We start from the raw sequence: 24,261 nt of genomic DNA, 5'->3' as shown, positions 1-24,261 counted from the left end.
GTTACCCCCTGACAGTACTCAAAAAACATGGAATATTCTGAAGTAAAAAGGTGCTGAAATCTTCAAAAACAAAAATGTATGTTTTTGTTTATATCTCAAAAGGTTCAATTTGAGTTGCTTACAGAAGTTAGAGATAAGGAGGGGAGATATGTATTAGCATTGGGAATAATGGAAGGGGAATTACTAACATTACTTAATGTATATGCCCCACCTGGTAATTTTAATTTTTATAAAAAAAATGTTTGATTTGATGGTAAATGCACAAAGGATACTGATTTGTGGAGGTGACTGGAATGTGCGTCTTAACTCCAGGCTCGATTCTACAAATATATCTTCTCAGAGAGATAAGTCATTGCATAAAAAGATTAATGTACTGATGGGGGAAATGGGAATAATAGATCTTTGGAGAGATTTCAATCTAAGTGGGCGAGATTACACTCACTATTCCTTCCCACATTCAGCATATTCAAGGATTATTTTTTTATACACAAGAGAGACAGACACAGGATTCAACAATGCAATATTGGTAGAACTGATTTTTCAGACCACGCTCCTGTGTCATTGTCCATACGATTAAGTAATAATTGTGGAAATGCAACATGGAGGATGAACTCCAGTCTGTTGAACAATCCACAATGTAAAGCACAGACAAATATTTTTGGAGGAGGATGATAATGGGGAAGTGGGACCAGAGATATGGGACACATTAAAGGCAGTTATAAGGGGGAAAATTATTGCTCTGAGCAGTCATAAGAAGAAGGTAAAGCATTTACAATTATCTAATCTGAATATTAAGTTAAAAGAGTTGGAGAAAAAACATCAAGAAAAACAGTATTCAAAAATCAGGCCAAGAAATAAAGAAGATTAGAAACAAAATAGATGTCTTATATACACAGGAAATTGAAAATATATATATATTTACCAGACAAAAATATTACAAGTCGGGGTCAAAATCACTAAAGCTGTTGGCAAGAAAATTAAAAAAACAACAGACCGATATTACAATATATAAAGTAAGAGACCAGAACTGTAATGATGTATTATATAAATGGGAAGAAATCCAAAACACTTTTACAAATTATTACAGAAAACTATATACACAACCCCATTCAGAAAGTGAAGAAAAGATGGATACTTTTTTGGAATCTCTCAGTTTACCAACTCTTACGGAAGATCAAAATAAAATATTAAAAGCGACGATAACACCAGAAGAATTGAATTCAGTGATTACGAGCCTCAGAGCTAATAAATCACCTGGAACTGATGGTTTTAATTCGGAATGGTATAAAGCCTTCTGAGCAGAATTAATACCAAATCTTCTTTCTGCTTGCAACTCGGCATTAATTGATCATGGAGAGAGGCTATTATTTCAGTTATCCCTAAGGAGGGGAAAGATAGATTAGATTGTGGATCGTTCAGACCAATCTCAGTCCTTAATGTGGATTATAAAATTTATACAGCAATACTGGCTAAAAGAATTGAAAAGATTCTCCCTCATTTGATACACTATGGTCAAACAGGGTTTATTCAAGATAGACAAACCCATGAAAACATTCGACGCACATTGCATATCATGAACCATATTCAACAATATAATTTAGAAGCTTCTTGGATGAGCCTAGATGCTGAGAAGGTTTTGACTCTGTTAGTTGGAAATACCTCTATAGGGTCTTAGGTAGGTTCGGTTTTAGTGAAAATATTATCAAAGGTTTTCAAACACTATATCATAGACCAACAGCATGAATTAAAATAAATGGTTATTTATCTGATAGACTAACTTTAGAACGAGGGACTAGACTAGAACGAGGGACTTGCTCTATATATAGAGCCTCTAGCCAAGTGGATACGACAACATAGCAAAATAAAAGGTATTTCTATACAAGGGAATGAGCACAAGATAGCACTGTACGCAGATGATGTTTTGTTATATCTGGAGGATCCCACTAGTTCATTTCTAGAACTAATGAAACTCTTAGATAGCTTTAGCTTGCTGGCAGGCTATAAGCTAAATGTTAAAAAAACACAAATTCTAACTTTTAATTACAACCCTCCTGATATTTTAAAAAGCAAATACCACCTTAAGTGGGACCAAAGTTTAATGATATATCTAGAAGTCTATTTACCAAAAGATATTTCTGTATTAGCAACAATTAATTATGGACCCCTTATACAGTAACTAAAATTAAAGCAGATGTATTGAAATGGAACCTAATCCCCTTTATGAGTTTCAGTTCTAGAACTGAATCTGTATAAATGAATTTACTGCCTCGAATACTATTCCTATTTCAAGCTCTCCCTGTAGAAGTCTCTGCAAAACAATTTTCAGAATGGGATAAGATGACTTCTAGGTTTATTTGGCAGGGGAGAAAACTTAGATTCAAAACATTGTAACTTTCAAAAGATAAAGGGGGTATGGCTTTACCAAATTTGAAAGATTATTATTATTATGTAAATAGATCCCCCCCCTCATTCAGGCATTATTAGGTAATAGGAATTTAGACAAAATTACTGAAAAAATATTCAATCCATGGATAAAGTTTCAACTAAGGACATGGAATATGATCATAAAAGAGCATAATTTAGGTGAGGCAGTAAAGATACTCAGATGGTGCGCCTATGATACAGAGTTTAGACCAAATAAATTGGATAATAGATTTAAAATTTGGATCACAAAAGGAATAACTGCATTTTGTAATAGTTTAACAGTGTAATAGATTAATGGATAATAATCAGTTAAAAGCTTTCAGTATTTAAAGGAGAAATACAATTTGGAGAATTCAGATTTTTACAGATATCTTCAAATGCAACACTATTTTAATAAGGAGATTATAAGGGGAGATTTAGATATTGTTAATGATAGGGTAGTGAAAATAGTTACAGAAGCCTACAAATCAGAATTAGGTAAAGGTATTATATCTAGATTAAATAAAAGTTTTAGGGAAAATTAATCATTTTCTACATAGTATATAAAAGATAAAGAGCGTGAAGGAAAGTGAAGTTAGAATTTCAAGTCAGAAGGCGCACTACACTAAGGAAAACTTTAAAAGTTGGAGACAGTCTGAAAACCAAGGTAATCATTGGCATATATTCTGGAACTGCCCTAAAATAAGGCTTATTTGGAAGGGGTTACATGAGCCCCTGGAAACTATATTTGAAAGGAATGTACCCTTTACATTTGAGGCTTTATATTTTGGTAAACTAGATTTTGACTGGAGGGGAACTGACAAATATTTGTTTGGAATCCTTATATCAGCAGGGAAGAAAGCTATAACAAGAAAGTGGCTTCTCCCAGATTTACCAACAATGAATGATTGGATTGAATTCATAAAGGAAATGTATATAATGGAAAAAATAACATTTTCACTAAAATTACAAAATGAAAGAAATTGTCAAATATTGGTCTAGATGGGTTCAGTACATTAAACCTTTAAGGTCGGATTTTGTTGAGATACAAAATAACTGATCTCCTCCCTTTTCATATTCATAAATGTATACCTCTTCCTTCTTTTGAATGTATACAGTTTTGTTAAAAAGTTATATAATTGTAAAATACTAGGGGAACAAACAGGAATAGACAATTTTTGCCTGTGATGTAAGCTGAATAATGGTGGGTTATATGTAAAAGGGTTTTGTTTTGTTCTTTAAAATAAAAAAAATAAAAAAAGAAAACAACAGCATTACTGCAGTAACTAAACTGCCCCACTATGGGCAGTTCAAAGACAGTTTCCTCAGTGTGACACCCATTGCTAAAATCTTCTAAATGTCCCACCTGTGTAACAAATACTGCCTGTTTTCAGCTTAAGGATATGTAATTATCCAATTTTTATATTTCTGGCTTCAATATATTCTAAGGGAGTTTTACGTTTCCGATGCAGTACTCAATGAAGCCTCTGTTTAAGGATAAGCAGACATTCTTGTCAATACATGGATGTTATTCTATGCCCCTTTCCATTTTTTCAGCTGAGTATACATTTTGTGACATATTTGTATTACACATTTTTAGGTGGGAAAAATTATAGTAATTGTTCTATTAAATTTAGATGGTGAAAAAATGATAAAAGGTACTTGTGGCAGCATGATTGAAATACAAGTAAAATTAAAGAAAATCATTTCAGGAGCTAATATGATGTAAGGTTAAACCCTCTTATCCAAAATGCAATAAAAATTAAATATTCTTCAGGGGTACAGTATGAGCACCATAAGAACACCACTGACAGTTTTGATAAGGGTCTGTGTTTGTTTCTGCTCATATATTCCACAACTTGGAAGTGTAAGCAAAACACAATAAGGTTTATATTCAGCTTTTAAATTAAAAACCAAGGTTGTCTTCTATTAAACTGACATGTTCCCTTTTTGCATATCACGTGCAAGACAGACTGTAAGAGACAATTAATGATTTTTTAAAAAATTATAAGAAGAATCCTGCTTTGGTCAAGATAACAGACATGTGGTCACGACAAGCAGAATCCAGAAATAGCAACAGGTCAGATTTCACTAAGGACAGAAACTTCCATGTTTTGAATGTTTTGTAAATGCCTGTAACACTGGGTGAGAAGAGTCTGGCCTAGTCCGTTTGGTTCATGGGTAACCTCCTGCCCACAGGACGAGGAGGCTCGATGAAGTAAACCAAGGGGTAACTGTAAGATGGAGATGGGGTAGAGGATGGATGTTTGAGACAAACGTGAAGGGAGTTGTTCAGAATATGTAGCTAGTTTTGTAATTATGGTGATTAGGTCCAGCTGTGTGAGACTGACTTGATGTTGTTGTGCTTCCTGATTTAACTATTAAGTGAGTGAACACTATGACATATAGTACATAATGTTAATCAAGTGTATATAATGGATATATGATAATACTAGCATGTGACTGCCTTTGTTAATATAGTCTTCAAAAATATTTTACAATTTTTTCTTTTCTGTTCTGGATTCAAAAACAAGTTTTTCAAAGCATTCACAATGAAAAATTCCCTGTGTTTTTTCCGGTCAGAGAAAAATGTTTAGGGAAGCCAATGATTTAAGTGCTGGCTGGGGGACACTGCAGGGCTGAAGCTGAGAGAGACTGTTGTAAAATCTCTGACTCAGACAGAAAAGATAAGACGTCTACTTAAATATCCATGAAAAATGAAGAAAGAAAAGGACTTCACTAGGGAACATCTGCTGTGAAGTAATAGCTTTATTTGATATACAGTGTATATAATGTTGATATATATATATCATTTGATTTGAGTTAAACCCACCTTTGTCTTGAAGGATGGTGGTCAGTTACAGCTGTTTATAGTTCACTCTCCTTACAAGTCACCTGCTACTGCAGGTAGTACATTATCATTTCCAGAGGAATCTTGTGTGTTTCAGAAGTTTCAGAGATTTGCTAACTTCAGATAGGAGTGAATATACAGAACCCTGTGCCCACACTGCAGGAATGGAGTTCTGTCTACCAATTTATATCTTCAACTAACATCATGTCACAGTAATCATGTCAAGGTGGATTTCTAAAAAGAAAAGTTGTAAATAACCTGGAGCAGTTTCACATTGAAAACAATTGCATGCTTGTCCACAGCGAACTAGATCAGAAGCTGTGTGAGAAAAGTTGGAAAGACATCCCCTTTAACAGATTCAGTGGACCTCCGCCTTCTCAACATGTTTCCACTGATGCCCAGCCACAAAGCTGAGCTTCTTTTAACCGTCTCTGTAATTCTACTTGGATTGTAATTGTTAGGGCAATTAAACTACAGGACATTTGAGCAGGATAACCGTCTTGACTGGTCTGTGGGTGCACTGGTGGCTCTGGAAGATGCAATGCACCTGTTGTGTGGAGAAGGGTCCTAGCACCCTTAACATTGCTAGGTGACATACAGGTAGTTGGCTGCAAGTTCAAAGTATCCTGCTTATTGAGGTGACTCTTTCTGCAACAGGAATTCTGATTCTGAGCTATAAGCACTGTTTTTCAAAGGAAAAACTGGGACAAAAGATATTTTATTCCATACATGGACAATATGTATAAGATGAATATCATGGAACTGATGATAACTGGTATAACAATTTGATTAATGTGTTCTATGGCAAATGTTTCTCTTTTTGTATATCTATTACATTAACTTAAAGAGGCTGTTTCTATTACATCTGCTGCTTAGGGCATAGACCCACAAACAGAATCAGCACTGTATTCCCCACAAGACAAGGCGGACCTTTAGAAGCACACATCAGAAGTCATGGCTCTGCTTATGTGCAATGCTTATGTGCATTTTCCAGTGAGAAATGCCTTCCACAGATAATTCATGTGAAAGGAAATGTTGAATAGTCCAGTTAGTAGGTCATTTGTTCAGATGACTGATCTTTCTTTACCAGAGAAATTTATTACTTAATGGGGTTTTCCTTTGTTGATTGTGCACTTATTTGGCCTAGCCAGCTGAGAGCTTGACAGTTTTATGGGTGGCAATAAGAGAATTACATTCTTTTTGTGAGTGGGCAGGAAAGGATTAGCAATTTTTTCCTATTAAAATCAAATTGTATGGATATTTTCAGTTTTCTTGGGACTTTTTCCATATTCATAAATGGTTTATTTTCTTTTATATGGCACTTTTCCTTTGCTTTGTTTGGTTTCTCATTGCTTGTATATTCCTTTGCCACACCTCTCTAAGCTTTACAAGGCAGTTACTATGATTTCACTGTGCTTTATGAAAATTTACCTTGATGTTTTTTAATGGAATAGCAGTTTAAATGTGTGTAAAGTTTCCTGTGGTTTTCAGAACTGTTGCCTGAGTTAGAAGCTGGGAATATCACAATAAACATGAAGAACACAGATTTCAAACACAAATACTGATTGTTTGCATTCTGTCTGCTAAAAAGAGCAAAGACATTTTTAAAGCCCATGAAGTCAAATTGAGAGATTCTAAATTCTAGTGTTTCTAAACAAAAGTATTCAGTTCCATATGTCAACAGCCAAAAATAATTCTGAAATCATTTTAGATGTGTAGCAAAACACATGCACACTAGCCCAACAGTAATGGTGCCATGATTTTTTCGGTATCCAAATTTGGCATACAAATTTATCTGCTGACATACAAAACAACTCACTTCTGGGGACATGTGCCTTCTGTTCAATGTTAATGTTTTAAATTGAAAATATATGTGATAAAATTGTCTTATCAAAAACATTGCAGAAGCCAAATAATTTCAAGACAAAGCTAATATCTAAGTGACATTGTCACAAATCGCACGGAAGCATCACCATGGGTATGTACCCACGCGCACTCCACACCGCACATACCCGTGCACGAATGGATTATCACGCTTCTTCCTATTTAAACCCTCTCTCCTCAATCCGTCCTCGCTCACCACTGAGACTTTTACTCAGCTAGAGCTACTCAACCCTTCGATCCCGATTCTCTCTCGACCTTTCGATAATGACCTTTTGCTTTACGTCCAAGACTCCTCCCTTGTCTAACGATTCGGATACAGTCACTTCGTTTTTGGATTTTCGTCCAACCACCTCTCCGGCCATGCACAGGGTCCAGCTATCAACCTAAGTTTGGGCACTACTGACAGATATATCTCTTCAAGGCAGCAACCCTGTGTTTAAACAGCTGTAGACCACAATGTAAACATACTGTAGGGGAAATGATAGTGTGGTTCGAACTGTTGGGTTTCCTAGCAGTTTGCTCCCAAATGTAACTCAAAACTTTAAAATCTTTTTAAATGAAGTGTGAAAAATCTCTCTGTTCTTCGGCATACGACTCAGCATGGCCCAGAAAAATCACTGTGTCACTCTAAAGATATAACTGGCTACAAATGAACAAAACAGCAGATGATTTTATTTTATTTTTTTCTGTAACAAATTACTTTTAATTCTTTCAGCTTTTCAACCAAAAAATAAAACCAAACATATAAAAGGAATTTTCTGGCCAAAATATGCAAAGGGTGAGACAAAGCCCTTTTAATTACATAAGATAAGACTACAAACCCCTGTTTGGAAATTAGACTTTCCTCCAGAGAACTGACTCATACACAATAGAGTTAGAGCAATACCATCTGTCTTGGCTGTGGAGTGAGTAAAATTTCAAGAGAAAATTTCAACTGGCTAATTTGCAACTATGCTGTAGCTGGGATGCTAAAAATGTCACTATTTGGTGACACCTCACCATCTAGCTGACCCATTAAGTTGTCTGGAAAGGAAGATCTGTTGAACTATTCAGTTCTGTGAAATCACAGTAAGAAAATACAAAGAAATCATGCAATTAATCAGAACTTCCTTAGAGTTAGTTGTGCTTCAACTCTTAAGCACCAGATGTTGAATAACTGAATCTCTAGCTTGAGACAGGTCTTCTACAGAAGTGAACACATGACAAAAAATATAATTCTAAATTTACCACTTCTAAACTGTCCTTGATCACTTCAAGAAGTTCTGTGTGCAGTGAATATTACTGATACGTTATTCCCAAGAGATGCTATTGTTCTTACTGCAGTCACGTTGAAGGATTAAGAATTTATATGAGTTTCCTGTGTTTGAATCAGAATAGTACATTGTTGAGGAGAGCAGTATAGTTAGCGTTTGTTTTTAATGTTTAAAAAACCTGAATGATGGAAACCAAGAGTAGCTCACTTGCTTAATTTACTTCCATATTAGAAAGATATGACAAACATGACCAACATAAACAGTCATACCACCAGTGTAGCATTTTCAGGATTATATTCCTGAATTATATATTGAATAATATTAACAAATTCCACAGCAGTTCTTTAGAAGGACTTACAAATTATAGCTATATATAAATCTTTATTGAAGCCAATATTTTGTTTCATTTCAAACAAATGAATAAATGCAATACTGCTTTGACCATATTTACAATGGCTTTCACATTTACTCATAACCTTGATAAAGTAGTAATAAAACATTTCAGATAACAAAAATATATGTGTGGTTTGCTTAAAAAATGTTAAAATTATTTGCAAAGAGCAAAATTATATTTGCAAAAATTAACTGACTTTCATAAAAGGTTATTCACACTTCTAACAATTCAACTAAAATAAATCAAGCAAAAACAAATCTACAGATTACATTTTTCTCTTTGGAATTGCAGTGAAAGCCTCCAGAAGAAGAAGCTTTCTGTTCCCTATTGTATAAAAGAGGTGATATACATGAGAAAGTAATGCATCATTATGGTTTGAGGGATGACTATAAAAGAATACAGAAAAGTTGAATCTACAACTTTTCATGCAGTCCTTTCATTAAGTCCCTTCAGTCCTTAAGAATTTAAAATCGAATTGTACTGTGACAACCCTGTCAGGAAAAGGATAAAAGTATATCTTGCCACCACAGGCTATGAGGCATGGGGTTAGGGAGGTATATCCAAGGACAACAGCTGGAGATGTTCAGCACTAACTGGCATCTTCAGAATAGCATCTGTCCAAACTATTTGACATAGCCAATAGGAATGTGACAAGCCTCTTATGAGAGTTAACCAGAACTAGAGGTAACCACAATTAGCCAAACTACTTACAAATGACAATTAGAACCATATATCTGTCAGATTAAATGAAAATGGAGCTTTTCAGATATGCTCAACAGCATTATATTTGGTATACAAATGTGAAGCTCATGATGAGAAAACACCTACTGTATACCTATTGCAAAATATAGTGTGGGTCTCTTATGTTTTGTGGGTTTTTTTCATGCATCTATAGGACCAGAAGCCATTGTTAATACAGGGGGAATTATAAACTCCAACATGTACCGAGACATTTTGGCCAAATATCTTCTCTTTTCAAGAAGCTGATGCTTGGTCAAGAATGTATGACACTGCATGTCAATGCTACAGTGTATCACAGAGATGCAAAAAGCTTACTGTACATCCACGAAGAAAAGATGACCTGCACAATAAATAAATGCTCTTGACTGGCCATCTCAATATTCATACCTCAATACAATCGAACATTTGTGATTAAAATTTAAGAAGGCATTGCACGAAACAAAACAAAAGAGTCTGAAGGACCTATAGTTGCCTGGAGGAATGTTAAGAAATCCCTTCTCAGACTTGACAGAACCTCAAAGCACTCTATAGAAGGAATATTGTCTGCATAATGCATACCAGAGGATGAATAACAAAATATGTAATAAAAACACTGTTCTAATCATTATTCTATAACAAATGTGACTCTCATGTTTTCTAGACATAATTATTCATGACAAATGTGACACATCTGACTTTCTGTACAATGTTATTAAGATTATAATATTAATAATATACTTTTATTTAAACAGGACACAACATCCAATCCATCTATCTTTCTTTTATACAAAGTTTTTGGCTCCTATTTCATCTACAACATTAATAAATTAAATGTTTTTTTTAAGGAAAGTTTAGGAGGCATGACAACAACCACATTTATTTTCACCCCAGCTGTCTTAGCTCATAATCATTTCTGACTTTATATCCCCAGAGCTATAAAGAGTATAAGGAAGCCTCTCTGTTCACAGTCATCTCTCTTCCTCCCCATCCCTTCCTTGAAAGCTAGCCCTTGGTTTACTCTTGCATGGGGGTCCTAGCCTCCTTATCTTATGGCTGGTGGGCTGGCCTTCAGCAAAGTGGGTTAAACAACTATTATTTAAAATTTATATTTAAGTTGTTAATCCTTGTGAAATAAAATTATGTTTTCCTCATCATGTTTAATGTTATATCCCATCTTACCAGACTATTCTCATGCAGGTGGATGCTGCACATTGGTGGTGGTGGAGAGGAGTTCCCATTACCTGTAAAGTGTTTTGAGTGGAGTGTCCAGAAAAGCGCTATATAAGTGTAAGCAATTATTAATTTACAGTTATGCTTGGGTCAAAGTAAAAAGCATATTAAAAACAAGAGCTTTGAGTAGTCCTAGCACATTATGTTGAATTTATTACATTATTATATAGTAATAATAATTTCATCCTAAAGTATCTTATACAGTATGTGCAAGGGGATTCACTTCAACCACCACTGGAGTGCAGAACATACATGTTGTTTATTTTGTGCCGGCAGCCCCACTACACAGTGGTTTAGGAAGAGAAGTGACTGTTACTTTAACCAATTGAATTGAGCTGTAACTTCTTCTGAAATTATGCAGTTCATGGCCAATGAATCAGATCACAAAGAGCTTAGCCAGGGGTGTGTAAGACCAGGAGTTCTGTTGATTTATCTCTTCCAGAATTTAAAGCGTTTGATGAAAGAGCTTTGTAACTTCTCCCTCCAGTTAATGGGCTGGTACCTTAATGTCCCCAGTGGTTCAATAAATCCGGGAAACCTCCTCCTCAACGTGTTCTCTCGCTCTATCTGCATGTTTTTAAAGGCACAACAACAGAATGCTCACAATGAATGGCCCTCCCCTGCAATTAGGCCAGAGCACTGTTACCACGGTGCCCAAAAGGCAGCTAGCTGCATGCAGCATCACACCCATTGTAAATATTTATTACAAGGACTCCCAGAAAGTAAAATTCCAAAAGTTGCATACATGACTTTATTATACAAAGTGTGATAAAAATGCCCTAAAGCACAGCAGAATACTTTGTTGCACCTGATATGCAGTGCCCTCCAAAAGCATTGGGATAATAAAGTTAGAACTTTTATTTTGCCTTTACATTCAAGCAATGTATATTTGTAATATATTATAATTTCAGAAATGTATCTGATCACATTACAACAAAAACTTACTTTATGTTCAGTACTTTATGTTAGTCATTTCAAGTGACCATAAATACTGGTACACATTCGCGTTCAGTAAATTTAGTCTAAAAGTCGAAAAGGTTTAAGAGTGTGAAAGCTAGTACGTGGTTGTAAAACCTTTTGAAGTAATAACTCAGTGGAGTCTGCATCTCACTGCACTCATCAGACTCTGTATGATCATTTGAGACGCTTTCCCCAGCCTTTATTGCAGCCACGTATTGCCCAAGACGTGATCTAACTTAAGCTTTTCTTCATTGTGTAAAATACACGAGGATTTGGATTTAAATCTAGAGTTTGCCAGTCTTTTTCACTTTGTTCTCCTGATGAACTCCTTTGGTTGCATGAGTCATATACTTTTGGTCATTGTCATGCTGCATGGTGAAACTCTATCCAATAATTACAGAAGTACTTTCTTCTATTTAAGCGGATAAAATGTTTCGTAAGCTAAAGAAATCATTCTGCTGCTTCTATATTTTATATCATCAATAAAAATCAGAGACAGTTCCAGGGGAGGAATTGGGAAAACCCATTTTTGTGAAGAGACCTAAATCATGGCAGCCCACACCGACAGTAGTTTTTAGTAGTTGGAGTACACAGACAACCCAAAATGGACTCTGTAGAAGGCACAGTCTTTCTGGTGTAGTGTGCTAGTATGTCTCCAGGCTAAAATGCCTACAGCTGCAGAAATGAAAGGTTCCATTGGTTTCCAATCATTTTAATAAAACAACATTTTGCCACTCCACAGTGTGAAGTTAACTCAAATTAACTCACCCTCACCCCACATTTCTCACAGACTTTTTTCTACACAGAAAATGAGACTATGGTTATTGCAGACCACATACAGTATGTATTAAAAGCAAACCTGATGGTCAGTTTTACAATGTTTCCATCATGTAAAAAAAACAGCTTATAGGATGCTGAGTGCACACAATATAATATAATACACAATATAAACAAAAACATGTGGTATACCGCAGGGTGATACACAGTGTGTAAAGTCACACATAAAACCATGGCCACAAAAGGAGGCAGGTGTGTTACTCTACAAAGCCATGTCCTGTAAATTGATTTTTGATACATAAAAACAGAAAGGACATTACAATCTAATGTGTTACCAATGAAACTTTAATACCCGTAGTTTAACCAGTAAATGCTAATACGATTTCACATGTCACCTACTTAAATAAACCTCTGCCCTCTCACAGCTTTTTCACCTTCCCCACTCCTTTGCATGACTAGTACTGCTCACTAACCCAGCTAATCACAGCCAAGCTGAATAAATACCCCCCTTTAGAAACAGATAGCAAACATCAATATGGACTGCACAAGGGGTCCCCAGTTAGCACTGAAAGTAAAGTTTTCAACCTAAATCCAGTAACCAAAATCAACACTCCTACACAGTGCATCTGCTCCAACTTTTTTGTCATATCTAGAATTTTGCAGCTTTGCTTCTATGACTTTAAAATGAATAGGGTTACCATTCATAAAAATCCATTCATCCATTTTCTAGCCACTTTATCCACTACAGGGTCACAGGGGAGCTGGAGCTATACCAGCAAGCAACAAGCGCACAGCAGAATACAGCCTGTATGGGATGTCAGTCTATTGCAGGGCACACACACACCCGAGCCAATTTTCCCAGACTCCAATTAACCTATCAGTATGTCTTTGGACTGTGGGAGAAAATCAGAGCATGCAGAAGAAAACAATAAGAACATACAAACTTCATGCAGGGCCCAAGACTGCGCCACCATTTTTAATCAATTTGTTTTTATGTTGAATGTTGTATTGGGAGGGATTAAACAGGGCTTGTAGCCAGAAATATCTGAAAACCTAAGCTTCACTGTGTACTGTATATTGTGCTCATTACAGTGATATCACTCCCTTGGGTTCTCAAATCTTTTTTTCTGGTCTTTAGTGGGTCTGATGGTAGTTATGATTGAGTGCATCTGAAGAGTTGGTTCAAATCTTCAACTTCCACCCCCTTAAAGAATCTTTGAGAAAGAAAATCTTTCTTTATGAATCGTTATATCTAAGGTTATGGGTCAAGCTGCAGGCAGAACAAGCTGAAGTTGCAGAATAAGGTAAAACTCTTGGTAACATGGCTTTCGGACACAGTAATTAATATAACCAGGTGTTACTTCCTTGTGAAGTGCTAAACTGAACACTGCTGAGAAGAAGACTGAGCTCTCTCTTAAAAGTTTTTAAATTGTTATTATTGGTCACTACGAAATTATAGAATATAGTAAATATAGTATATTAGTGCAAATTCACATATTGTTCAATAAATGTAACAGACACGTTATAAAACGGACATCTTTAAAGATCATACTAAAACCAAAAAGGTGATAGCTGAGATGGCAAGTTGAAAATTGTCTTTTAGATGTACTGTTGGTTAGGTTTTACACCATAGGAGTCTTATAAGCAAAAAGGTAATTAAATTTCTATATACATGGTAGTAAAACATAATTATGGAAGTTAAGCAGATTTTGCCTTTTTGACTAAAAAAGTTGTATTCTATTGGAGAGAATTTCATATATGAGGCCACATGTACTTTCAATTAAAATAGAACCACCTTTTAAAACCACCTCTATAGCTGTAGTTAAAACCTATTTTAAGAAAACTGGAAGTATTTATTAGGAAGAAACAACTTAACAGCTTTAAGACAAGAAATGTTTGGAAATTTGCTATAGAAACCGTGCTAACTTCCAGGTTGGATGCCTCGGACCTTATGTCAAACCATCATATGACATGCATAAATATATCTTATTGTTTATTAGTTCCAAGGAAAAAATTATATGGTATAAAAAACTGGAACCTCTTCCAAAAGTCTTTTAAAGGATATTTTCTTAGCCCTTTTGCCAGTGGCTGAGAGCAAGGGTACCTGTTTATTATATTACAGACTCATCAGGGTTTCTCCAGAAATAGCCTTATAAAGTCACTGCTAAACCACTGACTTTGCATTACAGCTGTGGGTCCAATTGCCAAAAAAGCACCACCCTCAAAATAACTTCATATGCTATAACAGGCCAGAAAATTCCACAACTGGGAGACTTTACAAACAAATAATTCAGACAACAGCAAATGGAGCAAAAACATTGTTCAGTTGGGTTAAACTCAATATTCTGAAATATCCATAATATATAAGCAGAGGGAACAGAGACCAATAAATATACTGTATTTAATTTAATGTGTATTGCACCGTGCATGGCTTCTGGGTGTTTCCCATTTGGTTCGAAGAACTGACAGTTATCAAAAACAGACTGTTGACCAAATTCAAGAAAACTTTCTGGTGACACATTAACAACATCACATCATTAAAACGCTCGGCTGCCCAGCCACAGATACACAATCTCTTCCAATATAACCAACATTAAAACACATTTTGAAATAATATTCAATCAACAATATTTCTGACAAGAATCCAATGAATATGATAGTCAAATAAGCAACTTCTATACTTGGAATTAACATGATAGTTCATGATTAATCTGCCAAGTCAAGAAGCAGCCAACTCTGGTTCTGTAAAACTGCTTATTATTTCATTTCATATGATCTTTGACTACTTAACCAAACCAGCTAAAAATGAAAATACATTTTAGAAATTAACTTAACTGACTTGAATTAAGTATTACTTATAGCATTTTCTGGACACGTGTCGGGCAACCCATGGAAATTATTCCAAATTGAAGGAATGTATCTGTTTTAGAAAATGACAAAAAAAATTAAAGTTTACTCATAAGAAATACCTTATATTAACGATTATCCTACTTCTGTTTTTGGAGAAAACAGCTGTTGAGCTGTTCAGGTTACTTTAGGGTCACCAATATGATTCTCCACGCCCTACAAGGTGCCAATCTCTGTTCTAGATCACCAGGGCTAGGACTGTGGTTATATTTACTCAATATAAGGATTCTAACACATCAGGAAAGAGACATCTGAAAGTTCACGTTTCACTTTTCACATTCCAGCTCCAGATGCATTTCTGCTACATTGTTTTACACTCACTCCAGTATTAGTACATAGCTGTACACTTACTGTGAAGAAGGCCAATAGTACAAGATGAAATGCAAATAATTAAAAATACAAAAAAAGCTCATCTACTGTAAGTTCCACACAGCCACGCGGTATAAAACAAATGTAAATTCCTAATAACGATTAGTGTAAAAAATGATGGCCAATGACAAGCAAAATTGGCTCCAGACTGCAGTGTCTGTTCCATCAGTGGTTCTCAGTGCTGGCTCAGCAGAACAGCAACCCTCACTCATCTGTGTTCCACTGATGACTTCAGGAATGCAGCCTGACTGACTGCTGGCTTGGAACACTCCAGCGCACTCTGAACTCTCAGAAGACAGTCTGTAGTGCTCTAAGCCAGGGCTCTCAATCTAGCATTTTTAGAGGTGGCAGTTCCTAAACAAACACAAACTACTGAAATGTATTTTTAAAAAGTGACTGGAATCACTTTTTTTACAAACCAAAAAGGTTTTAACAGCTAGAGACAGACAGATTGATGATACATTCATAGCTAAGACTTAACCTCATATCAAAATTAGCTTGCCTCTGTTGGGCTCCAAACATGAAAATGAATCTTTATGATTAAGTCAACACTTAAGGGCTGGACTCTATGATTAGGACCCTTGTATTTCCTACATACAGTTGTGAATAGAGGAAGGCAACAGTGTGGAATAATAGCAGCATTACACATTTATCAGGTAAGACTTATGTGCAAGAATCACATAAGACGTATGCATATTTTACTGAATTGAATCATTGTGATGCAGTAGACAATAAGAAGTCAGAAATCCTGAAGAAGGGCAAGAAAAAAGATCTTTTATCCCAGGGGTGCCCAGCATTTTTTAATGTAAGATCTACCAGTGTGAATTTGAAGCTCTGATATAAGAAAAACAGACTGTGGGCACATCAGTACAATAACGATACCCATCACTAAAATGACAGCAAATAAAAGCAAGTGATTCATGCTACAGTGAACAAGTGATGTTCCCTATTTTAGAAAAAAAGAATATCCTACCTTAATGTGAGCACTGGCACAGAGAAGCTTACTTGAGAACACTTGTAATTTTTTTTAACATATTGACACTGCTGATCATGTCGATAACATTTTTATTTTGTCCCTGCATCTTGAGGAATGCTAAATCCAGAAGCCACTGGTCATCTTCTAATTGGGCATATTCACCATGTTTAGATGACTTGAGAAACCTCGCCAAAAATGTTTTTGTTTTTGAAATCTCCAAACAGCAAGTCAGCACCCTCAGCAAACACTTTTTTACTTCTTAATCCCTGAAGGACTTCTTGTGTAACGCCAGGACGTGGCTCACACGGATCGATGCGTTTGCCACTTTCCCTTTTGTATTAGGCCTCATGAAAACCGACTGCTGCTAGTTGAGATTTTAATTTTTCCAGCTTACTTTTCCGTAACTCACTTTTAGCGGGAAAGTCCACATCATATGTTTTGTGTGCAGTTCTGAAACATTGTTTTATGTTTCCCTTTTTCACATACACGCTATTTCCGGTCTCTTTGCTTCATCATTTTTGCTCAAACACTACAACTCTCAAATAGGCAATCAAACTGTTGGCGAATTTGCCATGGCCAGTCTGTTTCGTTCCACTATGCACTATAGTGAATGTGGGGTTCGTGGTGGCAATAACCAAGAGAACGTTTTTGGGTAGCACACAACACTATTTACGGAGCTCCTGAAGCCATTTTTTCCATGTCAGCCAGCACTCAGGGAAGAGTCTTTTACAACCCATTCGACAAGGGTTAACCACACACAAGGGCAGTCAAATGTATGACATTACATGCACAGAACTGAATGAAGTTTTAGGCTAGCGAAAAAAGTAAATAGCCAAATAGCTCGTTTATTTTTTGTCAACCATTCTTGCGATTGATCGACTGGATCGACAGGCAAGTACTCCGATTGACTGGTTGGGCACCCATGTTTATATATATGTTGTTGTTGTTAAATATATGTTGCAGTTTAACCCAATGTCGATACTATAATTATAAATCATTAACTAAAATGAAAGAAGCCATTAGCGCCAAACACAAGGATGACATTTGCTTCTGCATATTCTAGATCTTTAGTGAAAAGTCATACACCACTGGATCTGCAAAAATATTTTTTTCGGAAGATATACAGTACTCACCTAATAATAAGGGGTAAAGTTAACAAATTTACTGAAAGGGTGTAATGCACTAGGGCTAGGCTGTCACCATGCTACAAGGATTTGCAAATATACAGAAACATTTGCATTCTTTTGGGGTTCTGCTTGGACCCAAAATTAAACTGTTGAAGTTTAATGAAGCAAGTGTGAACTAGGGAATAGGGACAATTTAGAAACCCCATTAGAGGTACAAACATTTGTTTGTTCATTAATTTAGAAAAAAAATACATTTCATATTGCAATGATGTGCACTCTTTGTAAGGGTTTTATTTCATTTTGGAAAGGCTGGACCTTATACAGTGGTGTGAAAAAGTGTTTGCCCCCTTCCTGATTTCTTATTTTTTTGCATGTTTGTCACACTGAAATGTTTCAGATCATCAAACAAATTGAAATATTAGACAAAGATAACACAAGTAAACATAAAATGCAGTTAAATGAAGGGACTTTGGAGTGGCCTAGTCAAAGTCCTGACCTGAATCCGATTGAGATGTTGTGGCATGACCTTAAAAAAGCGGTTAAGGCTCGAAAACCCTCCAATGTGGCTGAATTACAACAATTCTGCAAAGATGAGTGGGCCAAAATTCCTCCACAGCGCTGTAAAAGACTCATTGCCAGTTATTGCAAATGCTTGATTGCAGTTGTTGCTGCTAAGGGTGGCCCAACCAGTTATTCGGTTTAGGGGGCAATCACTTTTTCACACAGGGCCATGTAGGTTTGGATTTTTTTTTTCCTTAATAATAAAAACCTTCATTTAAAAACTGCATTTTGTGTTTACTTGTGTTATCTTTGTCCAATATTTCAATTTGTTTGATGATCTGAAACATTTCAGTGTGACAAACATGCACAAAAATAAGAAATCAGTAAGGGGGCAAACACTTTTTCACACCACTGTATATAGGGTGTATGCTGCAAGGAACATATATTAAAATGGTACGAGGTGTGTCAAAAACTGTTTGGGACACATGTCTAAATATGTAAACACACTAAGGCGCTGCAAAATGTCATTTTTTTCAGGATCCTGCTGAGTTTCTCAACTATTAAAGGTGAGCTTTGGAGTAGATGTCGATTTCCATGATCACAGGTTGGAGCTTGGGTCATTACATTAGCGAAATACAACCAGGATTCCCAAACAGCAGTGGATAATTGGCTGAGCACCACTGAGGGTAGGATGGGATTAGCTGGTCAGGGTGCTCTCAAATCTCAGTGACAGTGTGACTCCCTTGGCCACCTAGGCAGTGACGGTGAGGGACACACCTGTCCTCCAATTGGTTATGTGCTAAGAAACAAATAGGCTATTCCAGATCAGATATAACAAATATAAGTGGCAATTTTATTTTTTTTTAATGGAAAAAAACTATATTTAGTTTGATGGGTCAGAGTCGAGTGTGAAAAACAGGAAAGGAAAAGCAAGGACTTCTAAACGGGATATTTTCAACAGAAATTATAAAAAAGAAAGATTACAAATTCTTCAGGATGCAATAGGTTGTTGAACTCCACCATTGTGAATAATTCTTTACAAATAGCTTTGAAATACACCACTGGGATGGGTTCATAATTTAATTCAGTTTAAAACATTGCCTCTCTTAGCCCGTACAAGAAACAGAGAGATATGAAATACTGCTCAGTTCAGAGCCAACACCAACCAAAACAAATGATTCTATGAAAATCTCTTTATACTAGTACTTTGGGTTTCTTGTGATGTTTTCATCTTGGCCTCAATTTGGCCACACACATTTAGCCAAATGACTATGCCTGTCACTTGTGGCATAATGTAAAACTAACTTGAAACACATGTTTGAGAAAGCAAAACTGTCAATTCTAACTGTTATTCTTCATAACAGACACCTCTGCTGTTTTGACATCTGCATCAATGTACAGTTAACAAAGGGCCATATGAGAGGGATGCACTAGTCCTTGGAGTCAAACACAAAGAGCAGAGGTGGTTCAGAGAGGCAGAACGTCATCTTCTGACCGCCTTCTGCATACTGTACTCATATAGAGTACTACCTGCAACTAGTAACCAGACCTCTACACCTCTTACATTGTCTCCTTTTGAAATAACTGCACTTCACATGGTAAATTGAAGGTACGGTGTACCATTCAATGACTACTAAAAAAGAATGACATCTAATTAATTCACATCTTATGTCTGGCAGACATTGTCTGTAGCCAGTGTTCCAAACTTAGGGGAGATCAAACCTATTTGCTTCTGCACACTGGAAGAGAACTAAAGATCCAGTGGACATTTAGATAACACACTATGATGAACAAACCGACTTGTGAGAAATTATAATATGTATACAGTAAGCTTCTTGTTTAGCTGAATTAGTCAAAATAATTACAAAAAGCTGGTAAAATGAGGTTTAAAGCAAGAGCTAAACATGCAAATTTAACATTAAAAAGCACTTGCATACTCCTTTTTTTGCTAAAAAAAAATCAATTTATGTTCATATTACTTATATTTTAATCTTTACACATATAAATTACAATTCCACATTTTCAGCTCTATTCCCATGGAGAAATAGTAATTTTTAACAGAAAGATTCTGAACTGGCAGCCTTCAAGCACACAGACTCTGGGGAGAGGGATGTGAAAGGCTATTGCATCCAGCACTGCAACAGCCATTATAAAGTATAGCTAAGGTATTGTGTCTAATTTAGATTTAATTTCCCTTGGAGATTTGGATGGTGGCCTACACAGAAAAGAAAATGCTTTTACCATCACTAACTGGCAGCTCCTTTGGAAAGTAGATTTAAGAACTGAAACTTCAACAGAAGGAATAGGCTTTCATTAGGCAGGAATTATACTCAGGTCTTTGGTTTTGGATGTATAATTTGAAGGTTGCTTGAATGTCTAAACACATGTAAAATGTATAAGGAAAATGGTAATGTTCTATTGTTGAAAAAGTATACATTCAATCGTTAATAAATAAATGCAACAGGTCTGGGTCAGTTGTTCAGCAAGCAGCAAGACAAAATTGACCACATAGCTCAAAGGAAACAAGGCCACAATAATAAATCTTAGAACTGTTATAGAGATTTTTTTTTATTCCAAGTGGAGATTTAATAAGAAATGCTATTTTTTCTACTTCAAAATACTAATATTTTCCAAGAGGAAAAAAGAAAGCAACAAGACAATAATAAACCAAACAAAACAACAAACCTTACAAAACTAATTTTTCAAATGAGTGCATTTTATTATTCTAGGCAAAAAAAAAATGTGTTAAGCATTTCAACATTAATATACAATGCTCCTTTCAATGAACTGAGAAGGGCTTGAGTTGCAGTCCGTTTTGGAGTTTCCATGGTAACCAATACCGTAAAACAGTTTTTTTGTTACACGTATGTTCCATGTTCCAGTCTGGTGGGGAAATAAGTCTGTATCTGTTTGCCAGTTTATACACTACGACGGTTGTTTTAATGAATTAAACCACACTGCTGTGTAGCGTGCATTACGTCACATAAGTTTGGAAATAATTAACTTATTAGGTCATGATGCTTAAAAAGTTAAGAAGGATGGTCATGCTGATCATCTTAGCCTTACATCTGTCAGTGGAATGTTATAGTTGAAAACACAGAATGAAACTTTTGTTTTTCTAAACTAAAAAGACATTAGACATGGAAACTTCAGTCCACCTCAGTTATCCCTACGTATATGGCTTCTGAGTTTGTCTTATTTGCATTGTTGTCGACGCTTTCCGTTTCACTGGAGCTATACAATCCTTTAGGCCACAGAGGGACAAGTCTTATTTATTAGTCAGACAACAGCACTGACAGAGATTTCTTTATTATCGATAACGATTACATGATTAAATCTTGTTTATTTGCTTACTCTTCTATGAAGCACGTTTGGGTTATTGATTAACCCCAACGACAGCAGTTCGACGGCGCATTTGTCCTAAAATGGTCAGAACGTTGTACAGGATGGTGTACCACAGCGGTTTCGCACATTGCTATCAACTTGCAATTTTAAGTTCTTTTCAAAAGTAAATAACAACAAGATGGGCAGTAAGGGCCAGCCGTCTTAGACTCAATTCTTTTTGTCACTTCTTACTCCTACACGGGATCTCCGAGTCTAAATGATGCTATTGTCTTGCGCTATGTGACTTTCACTTTCCGCAATTATCCTTTCAAAGCTGACATAAAAATGCCGACTTCCTCGACAAAACTGTAAATATAGCACCACAACATCTAAAGTAATTGCTAAATAATCATTTAATCATTTAATTTTATAAGCAACCAAAATTAGAAGACTGTATTGAAAACTGCAGGTTTTGTTCTTTCTTTACTCGATACGATTACCGTTTAACGCTATTTATCTACTGATATGCCTGACTCACAAAATTTTGTGATCCCCCTCCCCCCGGTGAGCTCGCAGAAGAGACATTTCATTGCCATCAAATATTGCTGCATTGTTGTGCATGTGATAAATAAACTTTGATTGATTGACTCTGTCTTTAAATTTACCTTTTAAATGCTTCCATCACTTGACACTCTGTATCTGAGCAGTTTCCTGATTTACAACTGTTCCTTGCACGATTAGCAGTCATACACACAAAATAACATTCCAAAATCCTGCTCTTTAGAATGGAGTGAGAAGGACTCGTAATCCCACAAAATAAGTGTCATACTGTACCTTCCATAACCTGAGCTGTGCTGGAAAGATGGCAGTACCAAAGGAGAAGCTGTACCCCAAGAGGCCACCGGGAGAGCCTATATGGATGAAAGGAGAGTATGTATGTATTTTATGGAAAAGGCACGAGAAAGTTATTCATGGTGTGTAAAAACAATTGTAAACTACTTACCGAGTAGTCATCTTGGATTAGTGATAGGGCTTTTTGCGTAAAGTTTGTTCGTGCATAAGTCCTTCTGCTAGGAGTTGGAGCCCGCTCTCTCACTCACTCTTTCAGTCCCTCTTCTCTTTCTCCGTCTCCTCCTAACTGCCAGCAGTTCCAGATGAAACAAAGGCAGCTTTAGTCCTTCAGTGACTCAACCGGCCCTCAAACACTGAAACCTGACTCTCCTTATTCCTCCGGCAGACCACCGCCTTAAACTCCCCAACCTACTCTCCCACCTAACTTTGGCCACGACCCCCCCCGAAAACCAAAGTGGCCTGCCTGCTCATCCCTTCTGATATTCGAGTTTCAAAGGGAATAACCTTGAAAAAAACAGAGAAAAACCCAACGAGTCACTTAACTTCAGTTTTCTGTGTAAATGATGCAAAACTTTCTTATACTCACCGAGTTAATATATGAATTAATATTTGTTAGACAATTTCCAGATCAAAAGATGTTAGAACTTATTCGTGAATTTAATTTAAAAAATGTGTCATCTTGCAGTATGTGGCTACAGAATAACGTCATAACGACATCATGATAGAAAAAGTTGCTGTTGCAGAAACGCCGCGGCGATTGTAGGCTGTCCATGCCATGTTGTAGAAACATTTACAGTACAATGCTGCCATTATCTAAATATTTCATTAAAAAGACGGTGAAGCAGTGTTAACATTTACAACTTTGGGATTTATTAACATTTTGGAGTCTTAATAATATGTGTATATAACATCCTCAATAAACATCTTCAAAAAACTTACTGCGATAGCGTTGAAAAAGTCTTGCTAAAACATTTTGTGTAATTAAAAAAATACAACCTTATTTTAACTTTAAGAAATGTTAATATTCTGTTAGGTGTTCTCTCCTTGAAAGATGGATTTATTCATCAGCATTGCATTTAAATCAGAAAAGAACTCTATGCCAGAAACGTGTTCGAGTCCTTTCATGTTGTACTGTACTTATTCTAAGCTATCGAGCGAATGCCTTAGTCTCTTCTCTTGACCATATGCTACTGTAAACATGACATTTAGATTTCTCAGTTTTACCGCGCCGTTTCATGGTACAGGGCTACACTATATGCTGCTTTTAATATGTACAAGGTACAATTTTATCGGGGTCAGTTTATGTTAGATTTATGCCTACCTTGTACAGTATACTGTAGGTATGTAGGAAACTGCTCAGATCACTGTAGTTGTAGTCCCTGTAGTGTCACAAGAACACTTGTAATGATTATGTTATGAATCCATCTTTGTTATTATATCATACTAATCTATATACATATTACATCAAATACTTACTGTACTATTCTATTCATGTGGATTTAAGGCAACACATCAGATTTAACTCAGATGGAATATGGTACAGAGAGGAACAGCCACAAAGAAGGATGCCGCTCAGTCCAGTTTCCTCAGTCTCTGCAATGGTTGGGCATTCAGTGTTCAGTGTTCTCTCCTGGCCTGTTCATTTGCTCCCTGCCCCCAGGAGATCCCAGCACAGTACCTCCGTTTAGCTGCCCATGTGCTCTTTTGGTGGATCCTGGATTCTTTTTCTTCTC

General features: G+C 36.1%; 1 protein-coding gene across 3 annotated transcripts in view; it reads right to left on the bottom strand.

Annotated features, from left to right (window-relative positions):
• Positions 1–22,860, bottom strand: part of LOC148832868 (collagen alpha-1(XV) chain-like) — a 112,650-nt gene extending 89,790 nt beyond the window's left edge. For all 3 annotated transcript variants that reach the window (XM_088918877.1, XM_088918879.1, XM_088918878.1), the window contains exons 1-2: positions 22,680–22,860; positions 22,511–22,587 (exon numbers count right to left, since the gene is read on the bottom strand). In XM_088918877.1, coding sequence (XP_088775003.1) covers positions 22,511–22,587; positions 22,680–22,690 — 88 coding nt within the window. In that variant the 5' untranslated portion in view covers positions 22,691–22,860. The remainder of the gene's footprint in view (positions 1–22,510; positions 22,588–22,679) is intronic.
• Between the last annotated feature and the right edge of the window lie 1,401 nt (positions 22,861–24,261).

The sequence above is a fragment of the Atractosteus spatula genome, chromosome 6, assembly GCF_055471065.1.
Source record: "Atractosteus spatula isolate fAtrSpa1 chromosome 6, fAtrSpa1.hap1, whole genome shotgun sequence".
NCBI lineage: Eukaryota > Metazoa > Chordata > Actinopteri > Semionotiformes > Lepisosteidae > Atractosteus > Atractosteus spatula.
This window is presented reverse-complemented; position numbering and strand designations above follow the sequence as displayed.